The sequence below is a fragment of the Polyodon spathula genome, chromosome 9 (genome assembly GCF_017654505.1).
Source record: "Polyodon spathula isolate WHYD16114869_AA chromosome 9, ASM1765450v1, whole genome shotgun sequence".
NCBI lineage: Eukaryota > Metazoa > Chordata > Actinopteri > Acipenseriformes > Polyodontidae > Polyodon > Polyodon spathula.
The window spans coordinates 45,187,510-45,208,899 of NC_054542.1; the positions used below are offsets into that span (position 1 = coordinate 45,187,510).

The window sequence follows — 21,390 nt, forward strand, 5'->3', positions numbered from 1 at the left end:
TAAAGTTTATGACTGAACTTTCTTAAAAGCCCAGTTGCTATTTGTTTTTCTCTTGAGAACAATGAATATGTTAGATTTTGCAGGTCAACTTGACATCATCTAGCAATTAATTTCATTTGACGGGTCTGTTATGTAAAAGCCAAAATCTGCTTGGAATCGGCAGCTTCTCCTGACAGTCTGGTCAGGCTGACAGCATCTATTCTTTCAGCTACTTGTCTCTGTGTGGGATACCTCTCTGGTGTCCCCTTTATAGCATAAAATCGTAGTGTAACAGGCCCAATGACATCATCTCAAGCATGACCTTTCCTAAAAATACCCCTCCTTGCCATCACTGATTATCTGCTCTCATTGATTTTACAGCTTGTGTCTCAGGCACTGATATATCGCACTTGTCTGCTGTAGTAGCCAAAATGTAACGACTTGTTAGAGATAGGTAAATAGATATAATGCACAGTACAACATATTCAAAAGTACAATGGGGTGTTAGAACAGCCTGGCGGTTTTCTTCGCTACATTCATTCAAGAGCTGCATTTGGACAAAATGTTTAAATTCCAAATATTACCACAAGGAGTGTGCAACTCTAATTTATATCCCCTTTGAAACTGCTTTTTCAATTTACTCCCAGTGCAAAGGGGGCAGAAATTGCATTTTCACACTCCTGGTGGTAATTTTCTTAAACCTCCTCAATTCTGAAATCTAGCTTTTTGGAACGGTTGAGAATTGACATTTTTATACATACAACGATGTAAGAGAACACAGCTAATAGGATATTAAATATTAAATATTCTAAATATTTAAAAGCATCAAATAAGAAATTATCAGCTTGCATTTTTGAATTTGCTATGCTGGATGCTACAGCTAGACTAATCTACACAGGTACTCGATCATTTCTTTCTCTTTTTTTTTTTTTTACAAATCAAATTCTTGTTTTCGATTTAAAATTTGGGCAGAGATGTTTCCTTTATTGGGTGTGTGCTACAGAAAAAAAGATGACAAAGAATGTGTATATATATATATATATATATATATATATATATATATATATATATATATATATATATATATATATATATAACTGCTATGAAAAGGGGCATATTTACTTGTGCACTGCATGTCTTTCGGTTTGGAGGGTAAGCTGCATGGATGCTTGCTTCAGCAGTGGCCTGGTTGACATTATTTAATGGTGGTGACTTTGTCAAAGCAGCAATCTACAGTATAATAATGTAGCAAGTTTTTATTTGTTTAAAACATTACATCCTTTGTTATTTATGAATCGTATTCTCTCAAAATCTGTTCTAATCCAAGGGTTAAATAATGCAGCAATCTTTACGACACTTGTGGAAAGTCTCTCCATCACAGTGCACAATATTATTGGATTCAACGTCTACTAATAGCAATGAAGAATGATTCAATGTTTTGGTCTGTTAATCTAAGATGTGCTTTAGTGACCCACAGTGATCCACAAGTAACAAAAATGATATATGTCTGATTAATTAGGTTGCAGTATTGACCTGGGGAGCCTATGAAAGGGGCAGTATTCTTAAACATTGCCTGAAAATTCAAGGTCTATTACTTCCCTGGTCTGCAGCTCGCTTAGTAGTGATGATTCTGTAATAAAACACATTTCTTCATAGCTCTGCTACAATCTAACACATTTTTTTTTTTTTTTTTTTTTTTTTTTTTTTTACCAAGCTTTTACTTTTTTCTCTGATAAGAACCTTTCTATGTTTGCAGAAAAGGACAACATTTTTTTTTTTTTTTTACAATATATTTAGGCAGATTTAACCTTGAGATAGTACCAGCAACAATACATAGTCTCATTGTACAATTCCAAAGGAAATGTGCATTGAGTAAATAACAATTCCAACAGGGACCTTGTGAAACTGAAGACCGTGCCTGTATACATCCACATACACAGACAGCCGGAAGAGTGTTATTATACTTAGAAAACTTATTATATCCAGAAAAAAGTGAAGGGCTGTCAAGCTGTGCTGAGTTGTGCTTAAATGTGCAGAACACAATCCAGATATTTTATAATAGCCAATGCTCATCTCTTTAAAATATCTACAGGTAAACATATTCCTTTACAATAGCTTTAGAAACAATTCATAAAATGCAAGGAGATAAACATGACAGTGTTTCTGTAGGTTTTCCCAAGGTAAGCTCATGAATAAGTAAAGTGATTGTTGAAAGTGCGTGTGTGACATAGGAGCCTCTGCAGTGCATTAGCATATTCACCAGCTCCTCGGGAGCAGTGTGATTGACATTGCTATTGTTAGAATGGAACCAGAGGTGACTGTGTCATCCCTGGAGGCTGGGGGGGTGGGGGGGGGGGTGGGGTGCCCAATGAATTGAACAGGTTAGGGAATAAGAAGAGAGCTCAATGATTACTTGGCTGTATAAGAATGCCTGAAGAGTGAACGGTAACTATCGCTGTCCAACTATTTATCTATTTATAGTTTCATCCAGTTATTTATATTTATAGTATCTGTCTGTTAGCCTGACTGTGCGTATTCATCTGTCTATCACTCTAACCATAGAGCAAGACTTATACAGATACATAGGAATGTGTATGTTTCCCTGATGAATGAAGGTTCTCTTTGTGTGCAGCTGCTGTAGAGATTACCCAGTTCCTGCGCTTAGCCACAGTACAGTTTGGTGTTTCTTACAGCATTCTGTGCATCATGTCACACCTTCTTGTGAAAATTTCAATCAGACAGAATGTGAGATTGAAATAGATAAAACCGAAGGAGCAGGCTGAGAAACATTCAGCTTCGAATTGGATTTAATCCCAGTAGCATTCCTGTGCTTTTATAAGATATCTTTATAAGATAGTCATACAGTTTTTGTTGAGATATTCACACAGTAAACAATCTTTGCAGATATATTCCTGGTGTCTCCAATTCAAACTAGTCGAAAGAAAAATAAGGTATGACACTATCATAGACAAAGCATTAAAAACTAGGAAGAATGTAGATTAGCTTTATGCTTTAACTAAAGGTAGGAGGAATGGCTGTGTCCATCATTCCTCAAACCTGTATCTTATCAAAGTATGAAATACAGTTGCTTATCCACATACATTTTTAGTACAGCACAATACTGCCTGTGCTAAAATGGCCACAGCCAGCCTAGTTACGTGGGATGACACATATGTGCAAGATACGTCAGCAGAGAATAAAGTGTGCGTGGAGGGATGCTATCAGATGTACATAAGCAGAAGTCCGCAGCAGCACTAGGTGAGATAAAAAAAAAAAAAAAAAAAAAAAAAAAACACAAAACAAAACAAACCAGCACAGATTAGTATAGCTCATCAAAGGTCAGACACATATACTGCAACACTAATGTGTAAACACAATAAAGGCAAGGAAGCACACTGGGACAGTAATGGTTTAGCTTGAAGTATTCCAGTGGGAGCAAGTTTCTATGTGAAACAGGTCTGTGAGTGTGGGGTCTGATCTGAGCCAGGTATAAACATCACTTCAGAAACATCATAGTTTTGAATTAGATTTTTTTTTTTAAAGCTTTAAAACTCCACAATTGTTAGACATTCTTTCCTGTATTTTTTTTTTAAAGAATACTAGTCTAATGTTAAGGAACACATTGTTTCTGGAATATGCAGTTTATGCATGTTCTGAGTAAGCTGTCATACAACGTTCCTGGTGGTTTGCCTCTGCAAGCCAGCCTGCTGAGTTGTACAGCAGTGTATGCTTCAGTTGTGTGAGCAGAAGGCAGTTGCAGAACAAATAATTTACAAAGGCCTGCCAATCACCTCAAGAGCTTTCCTGCAGAGATCTTTTCAATGTTTGTGTCCCATGCGAAAGAGTCTGTGAAGTTTTGAATTTAAATTTTTGTTTTGATGTTTCCCCTCACTTGGGGACTCAGGACTGGGAGCTCAGGCTCATTTCTAACGGGTTCTGTCATTTCCGCTAGGCCCCAGCTTGGCGGTGAGCCAAGAGCAACAGGTGATCCCTGTAGCTACAGAACGGCAGGAAGTGGGCTGCATGTGTAAGAGACAGTTCACCAGAGGGTCTGTCTGGCCTGTCTCCATCTCTGTGCCCCCTCCACTTGTGCATGGCAAAGACTATTTCAGCTGCTGCAGTCATTGTACCATGAGCATGTTAGTAAGGATGTAGAGTGTGTGTTCCTCCTGGAACCAGGAAACCGGGCCTGGCCTGTCGTCGACCAACACTCCACATGAGGTTTCTAATTGAAAAACTTCATTTTGTAGGAAATTAGAATTATTTGTTTTTTGAGAATGCACTGATTTTGAAGGTAAGGGGATTGTACATTTTATAAGTGGGATATTTAAAAGGTTTGTCCCCTTGTTTATAATGTTCAGCCAGTCTCTCCCCCTGCACCCACCTCCTTTTTTTTTTTTACAGACTATTGAAACAACACTGCCTGATATTGACCTCTGCCTACAGAAGCTGACATGTTGCTTCCTGTCAGGCTACTTCTGCAGTTTGCACTGGTTTGATTTGTCCTTTTCAGTCTGTTTTAAAAAGCTCTTTCCATAAAAGGATTGCGGTGCCCTTACCTGACAAGAAATCCACTGTTCTCTTCCTTAGCTGACAATAAAGTACTTACCAAAACAAAAAACTTACTAGTTTAATACTTAAACCTAGTTTAAAGCAAAGCTCAAATGGGTTAAAAAAAAATTCAAACAGTAACCACTGAATGAAAGGCATCAATGACAAAAAATGTTCAAACTCACAGAATAAAAATAAACAATTTTCTAAGTAGAAAACCATAGTGAACAAGCCAATTTCCTCTATTTATATATTTTTTTAATTTGGTGTGGAAATGCATTTTCAAATGCCACTTTCCTTGTGCCCACAGCTTTATTTTTACATTGGTATACAGAATCGGTGCATGACCCTATGCCAGAGGTTCTAGAATCTGATCCAGCGTAGGTAGGAGGTTCTAGATTTCTGTCACTTTACTGGTGTAGTAATAAAGTGAAAGAGTGCCATCTTGTGTTAGGGAATGGTAAAGCAAAACAATTTGTTTGATGCAAATGGTTGGCAACTGTTTGAAGAAATGCCTACAGAAAACAGGATTATAACGTTAATATAGTCAAATTAAACATATCTTTTTCGCAGGATGTTGTTTACTCATAGAAATAGTCTTCAGTCTTGCGAGTCAAGCTCACTGTCTGCCCAAAGAAATGCTGCTTAGTTTAGATTGAAATCACCATGGGAACCAGAGGAGCTCTGTCTCCTAACTCCTACTGGAGCACAGCCCAGTAGTGTAAATCCACTTAGACTAAGCTTTGAAATACTGCAGAGTTCCTTTGTCACCATGTACTGCAGTAGACAAAAAGAAAATATCTATATGTGACACAGTTCGCCAATTAAATAAAAACACATACTGATATATGTTGTCTCACACAAAGGGCAGAACTGGAAATATGTACATTTTGTAGGCTTTAGTCTGAAACTAAAGCTAATCAAATTAAACATCTACATCTAGAAACTAAGTTCACACACAGCAACTGCCTGTCAAACTGTTCTTAGTTTGAAGGTGACCTCCAAGCCTGCACATTAAAGATACAGAAAGTTGATGCATATGCTTATCATGAAGTCTACTGCCAATACTCTTGCCCTGCAGCACTAAAGTGAAAATATTGGCCCTGGTACGGTACTCAGTTACTGGAATGTTTGTCGCACAATAAACTTGTTAGTGGCTCCACCGCTTACCCACAATTATTAAAGACATTAAAACACAATGAAAGTCCAAATGGGCAACTGCTTTTACTTTTCCACATAGCTTTAGACTGGTTAAACTGGGCATCTAATTGAGTTACAGCACTGGCTAACCCTTTCCCCAGGAAGTTGTCAGGTCAGCCTGTGATATTAGAGTTAGAATGGGGGCTTGTTCTTAAACCACCATACACCAGAGCTGCCGGTGTTTGTCTGAGTAGATGCCTTTGGAGAGTGGATACTTTCAACACGTGGAATGGGCAGCTGGTTTGCGGGACAGGCAACATGTTTTTCATTCCTGGCCACTGATGCAATGTTTTTGAACTGCGTGTTTAGCTCAGTAGCCTGTTGCAGGCCTCTGGGTAGAGGAATAAGAAGTGGGGCAACTTAGGTTTCATTTTTAGACTGCTGTGGAATGGACCACAGAGATGTCTTTTCAGTCTTCTGTGTGAACAGGAATTCATGTCACAGAACCACAATGCTGCAAATGACAATGCCTGGCACATACTTCAACGGTGAGGAGTGTGGGCGGTGGAAAGGTGGGAAAGTGAAACATCACTGGGGGTTGTACTCTACAGAGGCTGAGGCTGAAAATGTTCAGGTAATGGAAAATTTAGTGCACAAACTTAGTAAGAAAGTAGCATGCGTGTATGTGTTACTGTTGCCTATACAATTAGGGATATTAATGCATTTCAACTAATATGAAGGGGTGGGGGGGCTTAGGAAAAGGGGCTATGAAAAGCTGGACTGTGCAAATGAAATCTGTAACAAGTTGGTCTTGCAGCTGTTCTGTAAATAGTTGCACTTGTTGACAATGAAGGTGCAATGGCAAAAGAGTGGAAGCCTCAGGTTATTAAACACGTCACTGATTTCAAAGCCCTGTACTGGCGGAGCAGCCAGGGGTTGCATGTAAGTGGATCATTTTAAAAAGTCAGCTGTGCACAAATAAACATATTTCAAATGGATTCAACACTACTAAAATCAACTCTGTCAATTTTCAAAATACAGCTTAATAAAAGGCACACGGCTCAAGCCATGATTGCCAGACAATGATGGTAAGTGTTGGGAAGTGAAGCCAGGAATCCCCTTGCGGTATCTGTTCTCCCATCCAGACAGTTCTGTTTTATGTGGTGGTTATTTATTGTTGTATGGTACTGTGCAGTACTTCAGTAATGTCTGCATACCTGTAAATGCATTACAGCATTTTATTGCTGTGTGGGGGGTGAATTCAGAGGACAGCTCCAGTTAAAGGCAGAGGTTTATAATCAAAGCTGTGGGGGTTTCTGACTTGGATTGCATTTGTCCTGTGTTTTCTTGCAACACCCTTTGAAAGACAGTTATATTGGTAACATGACTATTTACAAATTAATAGCTATCAAAGTACAGACGCAAACAAAATAAGTTCAGTAAATCTTTTTGTAGGTCTCACATTTTCCTATATGAAAACATTATGGTAAAGGTGAATTTGATTCTTTTTAATGTTATTTTATTTGAAGTAAAGAAAATGTATTGATCACTCCTTGCAGATACTTCAGTGCAACACTTCCAGTCACCATCAGGAGGGTGCAGGAAGGAACGCACTAGTCTGAAAAAGAATATTGGGTTCTTTATGACAGGAAGTGTAGCATAGGGTGTAAAAAGGGAGTTATATATATATATATATATATATATATATATATATATATATATATATATATATATATATATATATATATATATATATATATATATATATATAAATATTTAAATATTTAATAAGTGTTTAACATAATGTAAGTGATGGTTATATAAATTAGATATGATTTAGTGGAATTGTTTTGTTAGCTCTACAGTATGTATTATAAAACTTTTTTTTTTTTTACTTTCTTACTGGTCAGGGTGTAACTTTGAAACAAAGACTGTAAAGTTAAAGGTTCTGTGTTGTAAAATATCCCAGATTAGTTCCGGTGATGTTACAACTGATGTTTGCAGCAGAGGCTGTGGTAAAAGCACGGAACTTTGTTTCCCCCAGCATGCAATGTTGTGAGTGCACACTGTGTGATTTTCACTGTGTTAAGTTTGTGGATTGTGGTTTTCCTAAGACATAAGACTAAGTTTACTATGCATGGTAAACTAGGTTGTTTTGGAATTTGAAACCACATGTGGAGAGGTGTTTCCTTTACAGGCAAAGTCATGGTAAATTGATTTTGTATCACTCCAGTATGGACTTAAGCATATTCATATATAAATTAATATGGTTTGTCTTCATGTTAGGGAAATTAGACAGTAAATCTTATGTCTACAGTATTACAATACATTTGTTTTATTTGTTATAACCTCTATCCAATGCTATAAAACATCAACTGAGTCACTTTTGGGTTAGTTCTTGTTCTGCTTTATCAGTTGTATTCTATGATTCTCTTAATACAGTTACGTTGCAGTTGTACAATAACAATTAGTACAACTATATTCATTCTCATTTAACTAGTTTAATTCATCTTTACAAGCCATTCAATCAGAAATGACATTCCTCAGTATGTTTTTCATTTTGTTTACAGAGAAATCTATTACGTGCACTGTTAGTGTAGGTGTTTTAATTTGAATAACCTTGGTTTTCAGGGTCCCATATATGAATGATCTAAGCAGTATTTAGATCTGCAGCGGTTTCCACCACTGTTTTTAGTGCTGCTTCTGTATTGGAGACAGTCCGTTAATTGGACTGTGCACATGTGGTAGTACCCGGAGTCATGGTTACCGTCATGGTTACCGTCCTGATTGTGCTGCTCTCTTGTCTTTCAGTTCCATCTCACCATTCAGTATTGAAAGCACAAGGCGCCCACGGAGGTCAGAGTCCCCTGACTCGAAGAAGCGGCGCATACACAGGTGCGATTTTGAAGGCTGCAATAAAGTGTACACAAAGAGCTCCCACTTGAAAGCACATCGGCGGACCCATACAGGTAGGAATTGAGGAATCAGGGCTATCAACATATTTAGCAGGGTTAGCATGAATCTATTTACCTCTTCTCCTTAGCATGTTTGGCAGGCCTGGATCTCGTCACATGTCCTTCTTGCTGTCAGTCATGACTGTCCTCTTTTAAGATCTTTGCACTCCCTGCACTCTTAATAGATTTCCTCCTAGCCATTTGCCACTGCCTGAATTGCAGTCATATAGCTAATAATAACACTTGTAGCTTTCAATTTTTCTTTTTTTTTCTCTCCAATGAATCAGTGACCTTGTAAGTTCAATTTGACAAGATGCACTTAGAATGTGCAATTTTTGATTTTATTCAGCTGTGATGATTCAGACATATCTAATTGAGGCTTCCAGGACAAAAAGGAGATTAAGCTGCGGAAGTCTACTAGACTTGGACAACCCTCAGTGAACCAAGAAATTATCTTTTAGCATCTATCTATATAAATCTATGCATCTATGCATTTATCAATTTCTATGACTGTCTCTATCATATTATTGAATCCCGGCATGTAAAACACGACACCAACACATTACTCCTGTTCAAAGCAATGGGTGATTTCATAAGTGTGTAAGATTCAAATAAACTGAGGAGTCAAGAGAATAAAGATTGAAGAATAACAAAGAAACATACAGTTTAGGACACAAAGCAAAGGGTCAATATAGGAAGCCAGGTGAATGATTGTGTAGCAAGTGGATGAAAAGGCATACACCAAATACACAAGGTTGTGATCCTGGCTGACTCGGCTGACTAGACTTGATGAATTATGCTTCCTTTGCTACATATTGCACTTCACATTGAGTGTAAGAACATAAGAACGCAAGAAAAGTGTGGGAAGGAGAAAAGGCCAATCAGACTCGTCCCGTTAGCAGACCAGTCTGCCTTACTGGGAGGATATCATTTAAAAACACAATCTAGTTTTTTTTTTTTTTTTTTTTTAATGTTCTGTGTTTTAGATCATACTGTGTCACTTTTCCATGCATTTAAATACATTCAGTGCTTTCTACCCTCTGTTCTAAATGTACTTTTACTTCCATTTATGCCCTCTTGTTCTACTCTGTGCTAAATTTCAAGTGCTGTCTTGGGCTAACCTTATCTATAGTTTTTGATTTTATTCACTTCAATCAAGTCCCCTCTTTCTCTTCTTTGTTCTAGACTAAAGAGATTTAATTTTTTACCGTGTCCTCATACAGTAATCAGCCTCATTGCCCTTGTCAAGTGCACTGATGTCTTGCGTATGTTTCAAACTTTGAGTTTCCTTGTTTTCTTTGGCTCTTGTAACTTTTTACTCCAGTTTCTACTTTATAATAGTTTTTCTGAAAATTTTAACAGTGAAACAGTGAATGTTATTAATATAAAAACAGACAGAATGTGAAAAATCATTATACCAGCCCTAAGAACGTAACTTTTATTACCAGCTTGTGTAGTGTGGCCCCAGTTATTTGAATTCTTCATCAGCTGTTTCCATTCCCACTGAAGTTTGAGCTTTAGAAGTTAAAATCACACAAATGCTTTCCTCGCTGGCACAAGTCAAACTATCAAATTAATTCTTTCGACCCGTTAATGCAAGTTAACCCAGATCATTGTTTAATTCTGCATTTCATTTTTTTTTTGGCTCAAGTCTAATCAACTAGCAGCGCAAGTATATCCACCAGGTGGTGTGAAGGAGCAAAGATTTTTATTTCCCCATCATATGGTTCCCCCTGGTGGACACATGCATTAAAAAAAATACTACATGGCCATAAGCATTTACTGTACTAGAATCATTATTCCATTAGCTTCCCACCCCTTACTCTGCTTGCTGATGTCAGACCTGGGCACCTCAAACAAACGGTTCTGCATTCATTGGGTAATTATTGGCATCATTCAATATGCGTGCCGAGGCCTGAGAGATGTGAGTCTCCACCCTTGTCACGTGCTGTCTCATGGGAACGGGTTTAGGCGTTTTTGCATCAGTTAAAATTGGGTAGGTCATGGACAAAAGATGAGCCATGTGATATACAGGTTTGCTTTGGCAAGATGAGCAATTTGTTCCCTAACATATAAAGAGACTGTTTCACCCATTTAATGAATTCGATGTGTGTGGACTAGTTCAGCATGTGAGTTTTGGTTAGATGGTGTCAAAAGCTGTTCAGCAACAGACCCTAATTCAGGTACTGGGTTTGTTCACATTAAATTAGCATCAGCTTTGATGCTAGCTATGTTGGAGTCTTCAGAACATGTGCCATTTGTATGGAAACAGACAATAAGCAAACAGCTTGTGATCCTGCATGCACCTTTAGTATTCTAGAACTAATCAGTAAGATTTTTTAGTGAATACCTAAGAATCTAAGTGCACAGAAGCACACTGTGTATAGCTGTATGCGTATGTACAGATACAGAGTAGGGTTTAGATTAAGGTTAAGGTTAGGGTTGTTGATGCTGGACCATTGGGATCCTGTAAAAGCCAACTTGACAGAAGTTTGAGATCAATCAGCTACTAGGACCTGGATGAGAACTGATAGACTGAATGTCCACAATTTCTGTCAAAATGTTTATTTAAAATAAATAAATAAATTAATAACTATTTGGACAGAAATTACCATATCACATGTGCTAAACGTTTACATCATTGTTTCAGGGGTGCTTTAGTCAAATTATGTGTTTTACATAATTGCTATATATCATACTTATTTGCTAGTGATTCCTTTTGTACACATATTAAATTGCTAAATTCCTAGCTTTAATTTGTAATATAGACTAAAGCCAGCCAAGTAATGAGTACAAACAAAGTCTATAATGTTAATACATGTATGGGCTTTGTAGGGATACAAGTGTTCATAACTGGTAGCATGCTTTTATATAGGCAAACTAGGCACTTGTAGTGGTTTTCGGCATTTCAATGTTGCGGTCGATCACTTTATGCTGTAATGTTTCTTTTGATAAGCATTCTTCAGTTCCACTCAGCTGTTTCCTAGGACACCACTGTAAAACAGAACCCCAACAAAAAAAAATATAATAATAATTATACCTGTATAACTGTGAAGCAGAGGCCTTTTGAAAAAAAAAATTAGTATACAAGTGAGAAACCTCCCCCACCTATAATTAAAGCTATAAAAGTACATGCCTTACCTATTATATTACCTTGGGGCTTCCAGTGAGCACAGATGTAATCGATTCCCAATGTAAAGAAAGTACACACCTGTCTACAGTACACGTGATGCTAATAAAATGTACTTCTTTTGTTTAGTGTGCTGATGCCAACCTTAGTCACAATAAGATACACAATTAGTGAATAATTAGAAATGACTTTTCAGCTTGACATTTTGCACCAATCACATTTGTAAATCAATATATTGTGTCCTTCGGGTTTTATTCATACAAGGATTAAAACCTATTTTATAGCTGTATTTTGAAAGTTTAAATCAAGTTGACACGGTGAGTGTCATTTCAGATGAAATAAGCTTGGTGTGCCTGTACAGTAGCTTTTGGTTTTGCCTTTCTATTCATAAGCTATTCTGCTTTATTTTGCCACAATAGTTAAAACTTTAGAAAAGCAAAAGAGCACATTATCAAACAAGAATTATTCTACCCACTGGATTTCTTATTACTGTATATGAAATGATGTTGCCCAAATGATCTACCTGGCAAAAAAAAACCCTCAGCACTGTTTCTAAAAATACTGTTTAGTAAAGTATTTATTTTAAAAGATAACAGTACAACACTAACTTTGTACTTGTTGTTTAATAAGATGAGTGAATACACTAGTCTGAAAATTATATGTATCTTGTCAAAGAGCTACAACTGGAAAGACCTGTTCTTCAAAGCTGATGAGATTTGCAAAGTTTAATAGTTCAGCAAATGTATAGAAATACAGCTCTGGCCAAAGGTGTTGCATCACCTTATAGAATTCACTAATTTTGCTTCAGAAAGTTGAATGAAAATGTTATGTTAACATCATGAATTACATACCAATTTGTAGTTTTCTATATACAAAAAACTGAAAAAAATTGAAACGTGACATTTTAAAATCTAACATGAAATACTACTGTTATGGAATTACATACCAATTTGTAGTTTTCTATATACAAATAACTGAAAAAAATTGAACTAACATCTAAAATCTAACATGAAATATTACTATTATGGCTTCTGGTAGATGTTTGCAATATCATTTTGTAGTTTATTTGATTATATGATGTCAAATATAAGATCTAAATTATGTTCATATATTTTTATTTATTTATTTATTTATTTATTTAGCTATGTCTCAGTCCAAAAATTTTAGGCAATGCAAAACTTTTGGCCATAGCTGTAGAGTATGTGTCTGTACAAGTAAGGGCTTTTCCTTTAGGGCAAAGCTACCTTGGCAAGGATACTGATGTTGGTGTCAACATTAATAAACTACAAATCATGCAGCTATAAGAGTTGAGATTTTGTTGCTTAGTCATTGCATTTAAACCAGTAGTTTGTGAAAATGCTTCTCTGTTTAACACTTAGTTTCTGAAAAGTTGTTGCAACACATGTCACCTTCTACACTGAATTATTTGCATTTTTACAAGTTGTTAAACGTACATTTCATCATCTTGACTCAAGCTGTTTTAAGATATACCTCTGACTGTTTTCCAGGTGAAAAGCCATACAAATGCACCTGGGAGGGATGCACATGGAAATTTGCTCGCTCGGATGAGCTGACGAGGCATTACCGCAAGCACACCGGAGTGAAACCCTTTAAATGTGCAGACTGTGACAGGAGCTTTTCTCGCTCAGACCACCTGGCCCTTCACCGCCGCAGACACATGCTGGTTTGAAAAAGATCCCTCCACACAAACACTGTAAGAGCAGGGTCTCTTATAACCCGAGTTCAGCTGGGCTGAGCCCAACCCCACTGGTCCCACCCCGGAGCGTTCAAATAGACATTCTCAAACGTCCGGAAACAGAAAAAGAAGGAGATTCTGTGATTTCTAAATTATAGGCATCTGGTCCGATGCCTTTTAGCTATGTTGCTTTTAAGTTTGGATCTTAGGAAACTTATTTTTGGGCATCATTTTTAATGTCCTCTCCTTTTGTTTATACTTCAGAATCAAATGTCTTGTTTTGACAAACAAGTATTAATACATCATCATCATAAAAAAGTGTTTTGATTTTCAAAAAGGCGGCCTTTTCTGCAACAATAATGTGAAAGAACCAAGACCTCTGCAGAAGAGCAGGCCGTGACTCCAAGACGTCATCAGTGCCCTGTTTCTCCAATCAATGAAGCCAGCGGAGCGGCTCACTCACAGTGTTTCCAATGTGTTCAAAACTCTTAGGCTTGTCAGCCGTAGGAAATCACAGAGATTAGTTTGTTTCTGGAGTCCTGCAATAATGAGTGACCTTCAGATATCAACAAACAATTGGTAGGCCCCAAGTTCTTGTGGAGTTGAGGATTGGTGCTGCCACAGCAGAATAAAAGTGAGGAATCAACGTACCACTTACTATTTCTTTTAAGAGGAATTTTTCTGTTGGAGATCTGCACTTAATATCCAATATAACTGATATAGGTAAAGGTTGGAACCAGCAGAGCCCTCCAGCCCAAGGTACCAGACATTGCCCCACTCCTTCGCTTCTAGGGATTCTTTCCATAGTGGTATAGCTCTTCTTTTTTACATAACACATGTTAAAAATGGTCGTTCTCAAAAGCACATGGACAACCCTAATAATCTCTATCTGGGCTAACGGAGACTGTGGGAGATCCAGTAAAACCGCTTCATTCTGTCTATGTGAATATTTTTGTGTTCCTGACATATGAAAAGAAATGCATCAGATGCATTGTACGCTGTGATAAGCAATCAGTAAGGTGCACTTTTAGTTTATTGAGTTTTTTTTTTTTTTTTGAAAATCATCAAAAATGCACTCTCTCATACCTTTTTCAATTTCTTAAATCTGCCTGCGGATATACAGTAGTACAAATCAAAAGCCACACCCCATTTTAAAAATAGCAATAAACATATTCTACTTTTTAAATATTTACACATGTATTTACCATTGAATAGCACTATGTTAAGCACCTAGCAAGTACTTTTTTTTTTTTTTGATCCTAATCCTACTTATGTGAATCCCAGAGATGCGTATTGCTATTGATTTTTGTTATCAAAGGGATCATCTGTTTGAAGATATCAACACAATAGGAGAGCAATACTTTTTTAAAGTTGCAGAGAGTTTCTCTAAATATCTTACGCCCTTTCTTGATCCTTCAAAGAACCCGGAGCCATTAAAACAAGTCCTGCTAGACAATAGTTTTATATATATTTAACAGAGAATGTTTATAGCTGTGCTGGCCATCAGATGACGGAGACATGGAGGATGATGGAGACATGGCGGATGATGTAGAATGATGTCACCTTCTGGTAGTACAGTACCTTATTTACCAGCACAATGTTTAAATTGTATACCTATGTTGCCACCTGTATGATAGTTATATTTGCAATTGGTTGGCAGTCTCAAAGTTAAAGCCAAGCATGCTCGGACAAATATTGTTGTGTGTGGGTATTGTTACTTTTTTTAAGTTTGGTTATGTTGAAACAAATCCAGATTATTTTGGCAAATTGTATTCTGATGGAAGAGTTCAGTATTAAACATTGCATTTACAAAAGTATGTGTTGGAAGATTAGATTAACAACCCAAAGTGGATAGTCTGATCCAATTACCTGTGCATTAAAGGATTACAGAACACCCTGCAAAGTTTACAAGAAACGCATTATGTTACATTTGCTGTGTCCCGTGTTACCTGTATCACAGCCTTACATCTTTAAACATATTGCTGACTCTTTTGACATTTTTAATCACACATCATGATTCATATATCAACTGGGTAATACATTTCTCAACATTTACTCAGGAATATTCACCAGGAGAAACAAAAATATCTTCTAAAGATGGCAGTATATCCACATCATATTCCCTCCTGCAACAATGCTGGTCTTTTGTTCCCAAAATTCAACACTCACAAGTTCCCTCAACTCAGTGCAGGAGAGAACATGAACTGAAAGAAAACACAGTTTGGAAGAAGACATTGCAATTATCATACTGTTTGTTGCATCACACAATTTCTCCACCACCACTTTCTCATAATGATGCCAGCATGGAGACTGAAGCAGAGCATCAGTTGCTCATCAGAGGCTGTTTCTGATGTAGCACTGTGCAGCATTCAGACTGAGTAAGATAGCTCAAAGGGTGTGATCTCCATGCCCCTCCTCACTCACAATGATCTCCTTGCCCCTCCTCACTCACAATGATCTCCATGCCCCTCCTCAATCTGTGATCTCCATGCCCCTCCTCACTCATAGTGATCTCCATGCCCCTCCTCACTCAATGATCTCCATGCCCCTCCTCACTCATAGTGATCTCCATGCCCCTCCTCACTCTGTGATCTCCATGCCCCTCCTCACTCTGTGATCTCCATGCCCCTCGTCACTCTGTGATCTCCATGCACCTCCTCACTCACAGTGATCTCCATGCCCCTCCTCACTCACAGTGATCTCCTTGCCCCTCCTCACTCAGTGATCTCCATGCTCCTCACTCACAGTGATCTCAATGCTCCTCCTCACTCAGTGATCTCCATGTCCCTCCTTACTCACAGTGATCTCCTTGCCCCTCCTCAATCAGTGATCTCCATGCTCCTCACTCACAGTGATCTCAATGCTCCTCCTCACTCAGTGATCTCCATGCCCCTCCTCACTCACAATGATCTCCTTGCCCCTCCTCACTCAGTGATCTCCATGCCCTTCCTCACTCACAGTGATCTCCATGCTCCTCCTCACTCAGTGATCTCCTTGCCCCTCCTCACACTCTGTGATCTTCTTGCCACTCCTCACACTCTGTGATCTCCTTGCCACTCCTCACACTCTGTAATCTCCATGCCCTTCCTCACACTCTGTAATCTCCATGCCCCTCCTCACTCACAGTGATCTCCATGCTCCTCCTCACTCAGTGATCTCAATGCTCCTCCTCACTCAGTGATCTCCATGCCCCTCCTCACTCACAATGATCTCCTTGCCCCTCCTCACTCAATGATCTCCATGCCCTTCCTCACTCACAGTGATCTCCATGCCCCTCCTCACTCTCTGTGATCTCCTTGCCACTCCTCACTCACAGTGATCTCCTTGCCCCTTCTCACTCTCTGTGATCTCCATGCCCCTCTCACTCTTTGTGATCTCCTTCCCCCTCCTCACTCTCTGTGATCTCCTTGCCCCGCCTCACTCTCTGTGATCTCCATGCCCCGCCTCACTCTCTGTGATCTCCATGCCCCTCCACCAAGCAATCATTCTCTCTACCTTGGCTCTAGTATTATGAAGTCAAATGTGAAAGAAACAGTAATAGGGTATACCTGAGAGCTGACTATGTGACCTTGTTAGATTTTGATGGGTGGCTTTCACAAATCCCCCCAACCACACCATATAACAAGGATTAGCAGGAAACTATCATATCCAATGGACACTTTCCTGTAATAACCAACAATGCCACCCTTATAATGCCAGGATACCTTGTACTATTACCATTTGGCAATAAGAAGTGTTTATTCTAGTGGTTCAACAAATTCCTGTACAAATTAAATATGGATCCATGTTGCCTAAGTTATATCTCATATGAGTAACAATTACATGCGAATAAATACATAAATAAATAAAAGGAATCTCATAGAGCCGGAAATTTCTTAAGATCTTATCCTGCTAGGAGAAATACATTTAATGGACTTTGTTTATACAGTACATATCCAGTATATTATTATGGGCCAAATGCTGCCCAAAACACAAATGCTGCCATGGAAACTCACAATGACCAGTCATTGTGATAGACAAGTAGTCTTCAGAAAGCTCCTGCCTTCACAAGTGTGTGGCATTGTTGGTATCCTTATCCAGTGAGGATAAGGTCAGTCTTAGCTGCTTGTATGCTTGGTAACCTTTCTCTTGCTTTTCCATGTAGCGGAAATAACCACATGGAACGACTGTCTGCCTGTCCAGAATGTCCCTAGTATTAGTTTCCACCGAGTGTCTGAAGACAGAAGTCAGTATGTTTGTTGTATGTGTCTGGATTGAAACAGCTTCCACTTCTTCTTAACAAAAATACTACCCTGCACTTTGAAATAATTTTTCAACATTTTGCCAATGATATAAAAAAAAGAAAAGTTGATGATGTAGTATCCCTTCTCTACAGGTCTGCATAACGTCCCATCTCTACAGGGCAACCTTGGAATTGAAGTGGTAGAAAAAATATTTTTATACAGATTATTAGAGGCTAATAAAATCACACCATTTTCTTTGATAGAATTATAAGAATATAGCAGTTTATCTTCTCCTAAGAATTCTTTCATTGGTTCAAATGATTTGTCATTAAACGTTTAATTGTAGGTATATTGGGGTGAATGAAATTCCCTGGGGGCTGTATGCAGTATTTTAAGTTTAGATTTTTGTTAAAACAAAATTCTAAGAATTCAAAAAATCTGTTAAACGGTACTCAACGGGGGGAGGGGGGAGGGGGGTGAACTTTTAAGCAACATGATACCTAGAGTTGACAAAAATTTGAACACCTGTTATTTACTAAGAACAGAGGTCAAACAAGTCATACCTTTTAACCAAAATAGGTTCCTTACCCAAATTAATTACTGTTTCTAACATATTTTGAATTCTTAGCTTGGAAAATATAGTTTAGATTTCCGTCAGAACTTTTTCAAAATTATTTAGCAGGGGGCACTTCATCTTTACAACTGAATATTGTACTGTACAACAGTATTTAAATATTATGTAATATATGTGAGTGAAAAGTATTTTGCGATTCATAGTTTTTACATAGGCTGTAAATAGTTTAAAAGTAAATTTGAAAGGTTTCTAATTTTAAACAAAGAAAAAGACACCTTGTATAACTTGCATATCCACTTAATATAAACGATTTTAGAAGAACAGCTTTGAATCATGAATATAAATCTTTTTTGGTATGATTTTCTAGTCTTCTATCTTATCAAGATATAAGTTTTTTTTTTGTTTTGTTTTGTTTTTTCTCTCATGAATCAGTGGTCAGTGTTTCTTTTATAATCTAAAACCCACTGCCTGTAATACACTTGACTAGCCTGCTAAAGTAACATTAAACAACATCGGAGTACACCTGGCATTGAGAATCTCTAACATCAGAATGCTTTCAACAGCTTTTAGAGAAGAAAATATACCTGTAATTGTTCAAAAAAACCTCCACGCCTTCGATTAAAGTAAGGCATTCGTGTTCTCTGTCTGTGATGTGTTAGGATATTGATAGGACTTTGCTGACTATGGTGATGCCTTGTATTAGCAGAACAGAGTCACAGTTTGGCTGCAGAATTTTGTAAGAAGGCCTTCAATTGTGTTTCTAATTGAATCTGGTACAACAGAGCACCCAGACCCCACCACTACCTAGTGCCTCCTATGTTTCATATACAGAACTGACTTGCAATACAAGTGGCATACATTACTGACAAAACCCTGAGCTTGCACAAGATGAACAGGTTTTATACCTCATTAAAGTCAGAGTTCAATTTATATTTGTAGGACAGATATTAAAAGGCAACATACACCATTAACTGTTGTCCAAAGACTGGAATACCAAACCATTATATGAATGATTCATGGTTTATAAACTTTGTTTATTCAGAAAAAAAAAAATGAAATCCTTTGTTTCATACCAATACTGTTGAAGATTTTCTCTGCATTGTACAATATGTAGTTTAGACAATAACTATGTTACAAGTTTACTGATATTATGTAAGTGTTGTTCTTGTATTTATGTATAGTGTATGTATTGTAAATATACTCAGAGCTTTTCATCTTACTGTAAATGGTGATATTGCCCTACAATGATGTAAAGGGAGTCCATGGTCATGAAATTCTGTCAGAGGATGATACTTCCTTATCTCTTTTAAGAGATTGAAATGAACAAGTGTTAAGTTTCTTTTGGTTTTTTTCTAATGGTGTCTAAACATTCTGTCAGTGCATCGCTTTATTTTCTGTACTCAACTTTCATATGAACTGAGCTGTGAATTGAAATAGAGTTTAAACCAATAAATGTATGCATTTGTATAATTATCTGAATGGAGGCATGAAGGTAAATAAAGTTGCATTTTGTATGTAACAAACAGGACTGACTCCAGAGCCTCGCTGTCAGTCAAAAGATGGCATCAGCTACAGTATGAGAGAAGAATCATTGCTGTTTTTTAGTACTTTAACTGTATTACCCCAATTATCTGACACACAAAAATACCATCAGGATACACAGTGGATGGCATGCTATATACAGTAGTGATGCTAACATGGTAGCACACTGGTACCGTTCTGATATGATATGGTACAGAGATACACTACAAGCCATTGTGGCGCCATGTGGTACTGCATGTCAAAATACAATGAGCACACGGATTTCCATTAAAACAAATGTGTTGGTGTAGAATTTAGAATTTGGCTCACAACCCATATGCAGAGATCTTGCATCATTGCCTAAAAAGACACAATATACAGTAATGAACTACAGTACAGTTCAAATTAAAAAAATACACTGACCAATAGGGGTCTGAGGGAATGCCCACTGAGCATATGGCAGAAATAATTTTTGAATTGTCTATTGGATTTCAGAAAACATACATGAATGAAATATAGAGCAGTAGCACCTTTTACTGCTGATGGTTTCTCCCTTGACAAAACTTTCAAAAAGAGTTTTCATAAATATCCAGACTTTACCAAACAGAACTCGAGGTACAAAACATTGCTTCCATCTGATACCGCTGTTCACAAGTCTCCAAGTTACAAGCTTCTCGTATAACAACTACAGCCCTGATTCAACTTACACATGTGGTCATTATCGGCTTCTCCTATACAACTAAAGCCCCGTAGCTCATGTAGCTGTGCCCCCTTTGTACTACTAAACTCCTCCCCTTGATCATTACAGTGCCACACTCTCTCCAATCCACAGCTGATCACAACAGAGTTGTTCAGCACTCTTACAGCCACACCCTTTCACCAAGATCGCCAACTTCCAGTTCCATCCTACCATCGAGGTGGCCTATCCCTGGAAGGCGTACCATCAACCTTCCTTTGCACCCTTCCAGGTCAGGAGGTAGATTTACAGTTAAGATTCCTTCTCTTCCATTCGCAGTGAGTTACCAAATGGCTATGTTTACAACAAAATAATCTAACAAGCTGCGATGCTGTTCTCATATCTGTTTAATACAATAAAATATTTGATTTACATGCATTTTTTACAACAAATTTGTGCGTGTCTTGAGTTGGGCTTCATTGTATTTAATTTGAGGTGGGGCTGTGCTAATAATTCTGAAGTCAGACCTTACCCTAACATGGTAAATTAATTTTATAATTAAAACTCATTTTACTCATTCAATCAAACCAAGTACAGTGTAGGAATTTGCACGGATTGTTTAAGATGTCAAGAAGTCAATTATGCTTATTTTTGAGTATTTGTGAATGCAGTCATTCTTTCATGGTGCTATTTTACTTTAAAGGCTCGTACCTGAAATCTTAAGGTAATTAAAATAGTTTTACTTAAATGACTCCCTCCCCGCCCTACAGCCATATATAACAATGAGGCCACACAATGCACTGACTCAGGACACCAACCTCAATGTCCTGTAATATCCAAGACAGCAGAGGACAGCCATACAGGACACCACAGGACACTGTGACATGTTTGTGATTTTTAACTATCGTCAACTTTACAATATCTTGCATCTAAAATGCAGATACAA

The 21,390-nt window shown here is 37.7% G+C and overlaps 1 protein-coding gene across 3 annotated transcripts in view; it reads left to right on the forward strand.

Moving 5' to 3' along the window:
* Positions 1-18,759, forward strand: part of LOC121320941 (Krueppel-like factor 12) — a 78,788-nt gene extending 60,029 nt beyond the window's left edge. For all 3 annotated transcript variants that reach the window (XM_041259763.1, XM_041259764.1, XM_041259765.1), the window contains 2 exons: positions 8,482-8,639; positions 13,263-18,759. In XM_041259763.1, coding sequence (XP_041115697.1) covers positions 8,482-8,639; positions 13,263-13,444 — 340 coding nt within the window. In that variant the 3' untranslated portion in view covers positions 13,445-18,759. The remainder of the gene's footprint in view (positions 1-8,481; positions 8,640-13,262) is intronic.
* The last annotated feature ends 2,631 nt before the right edge of the window (positions 18,760-21,390 follow it).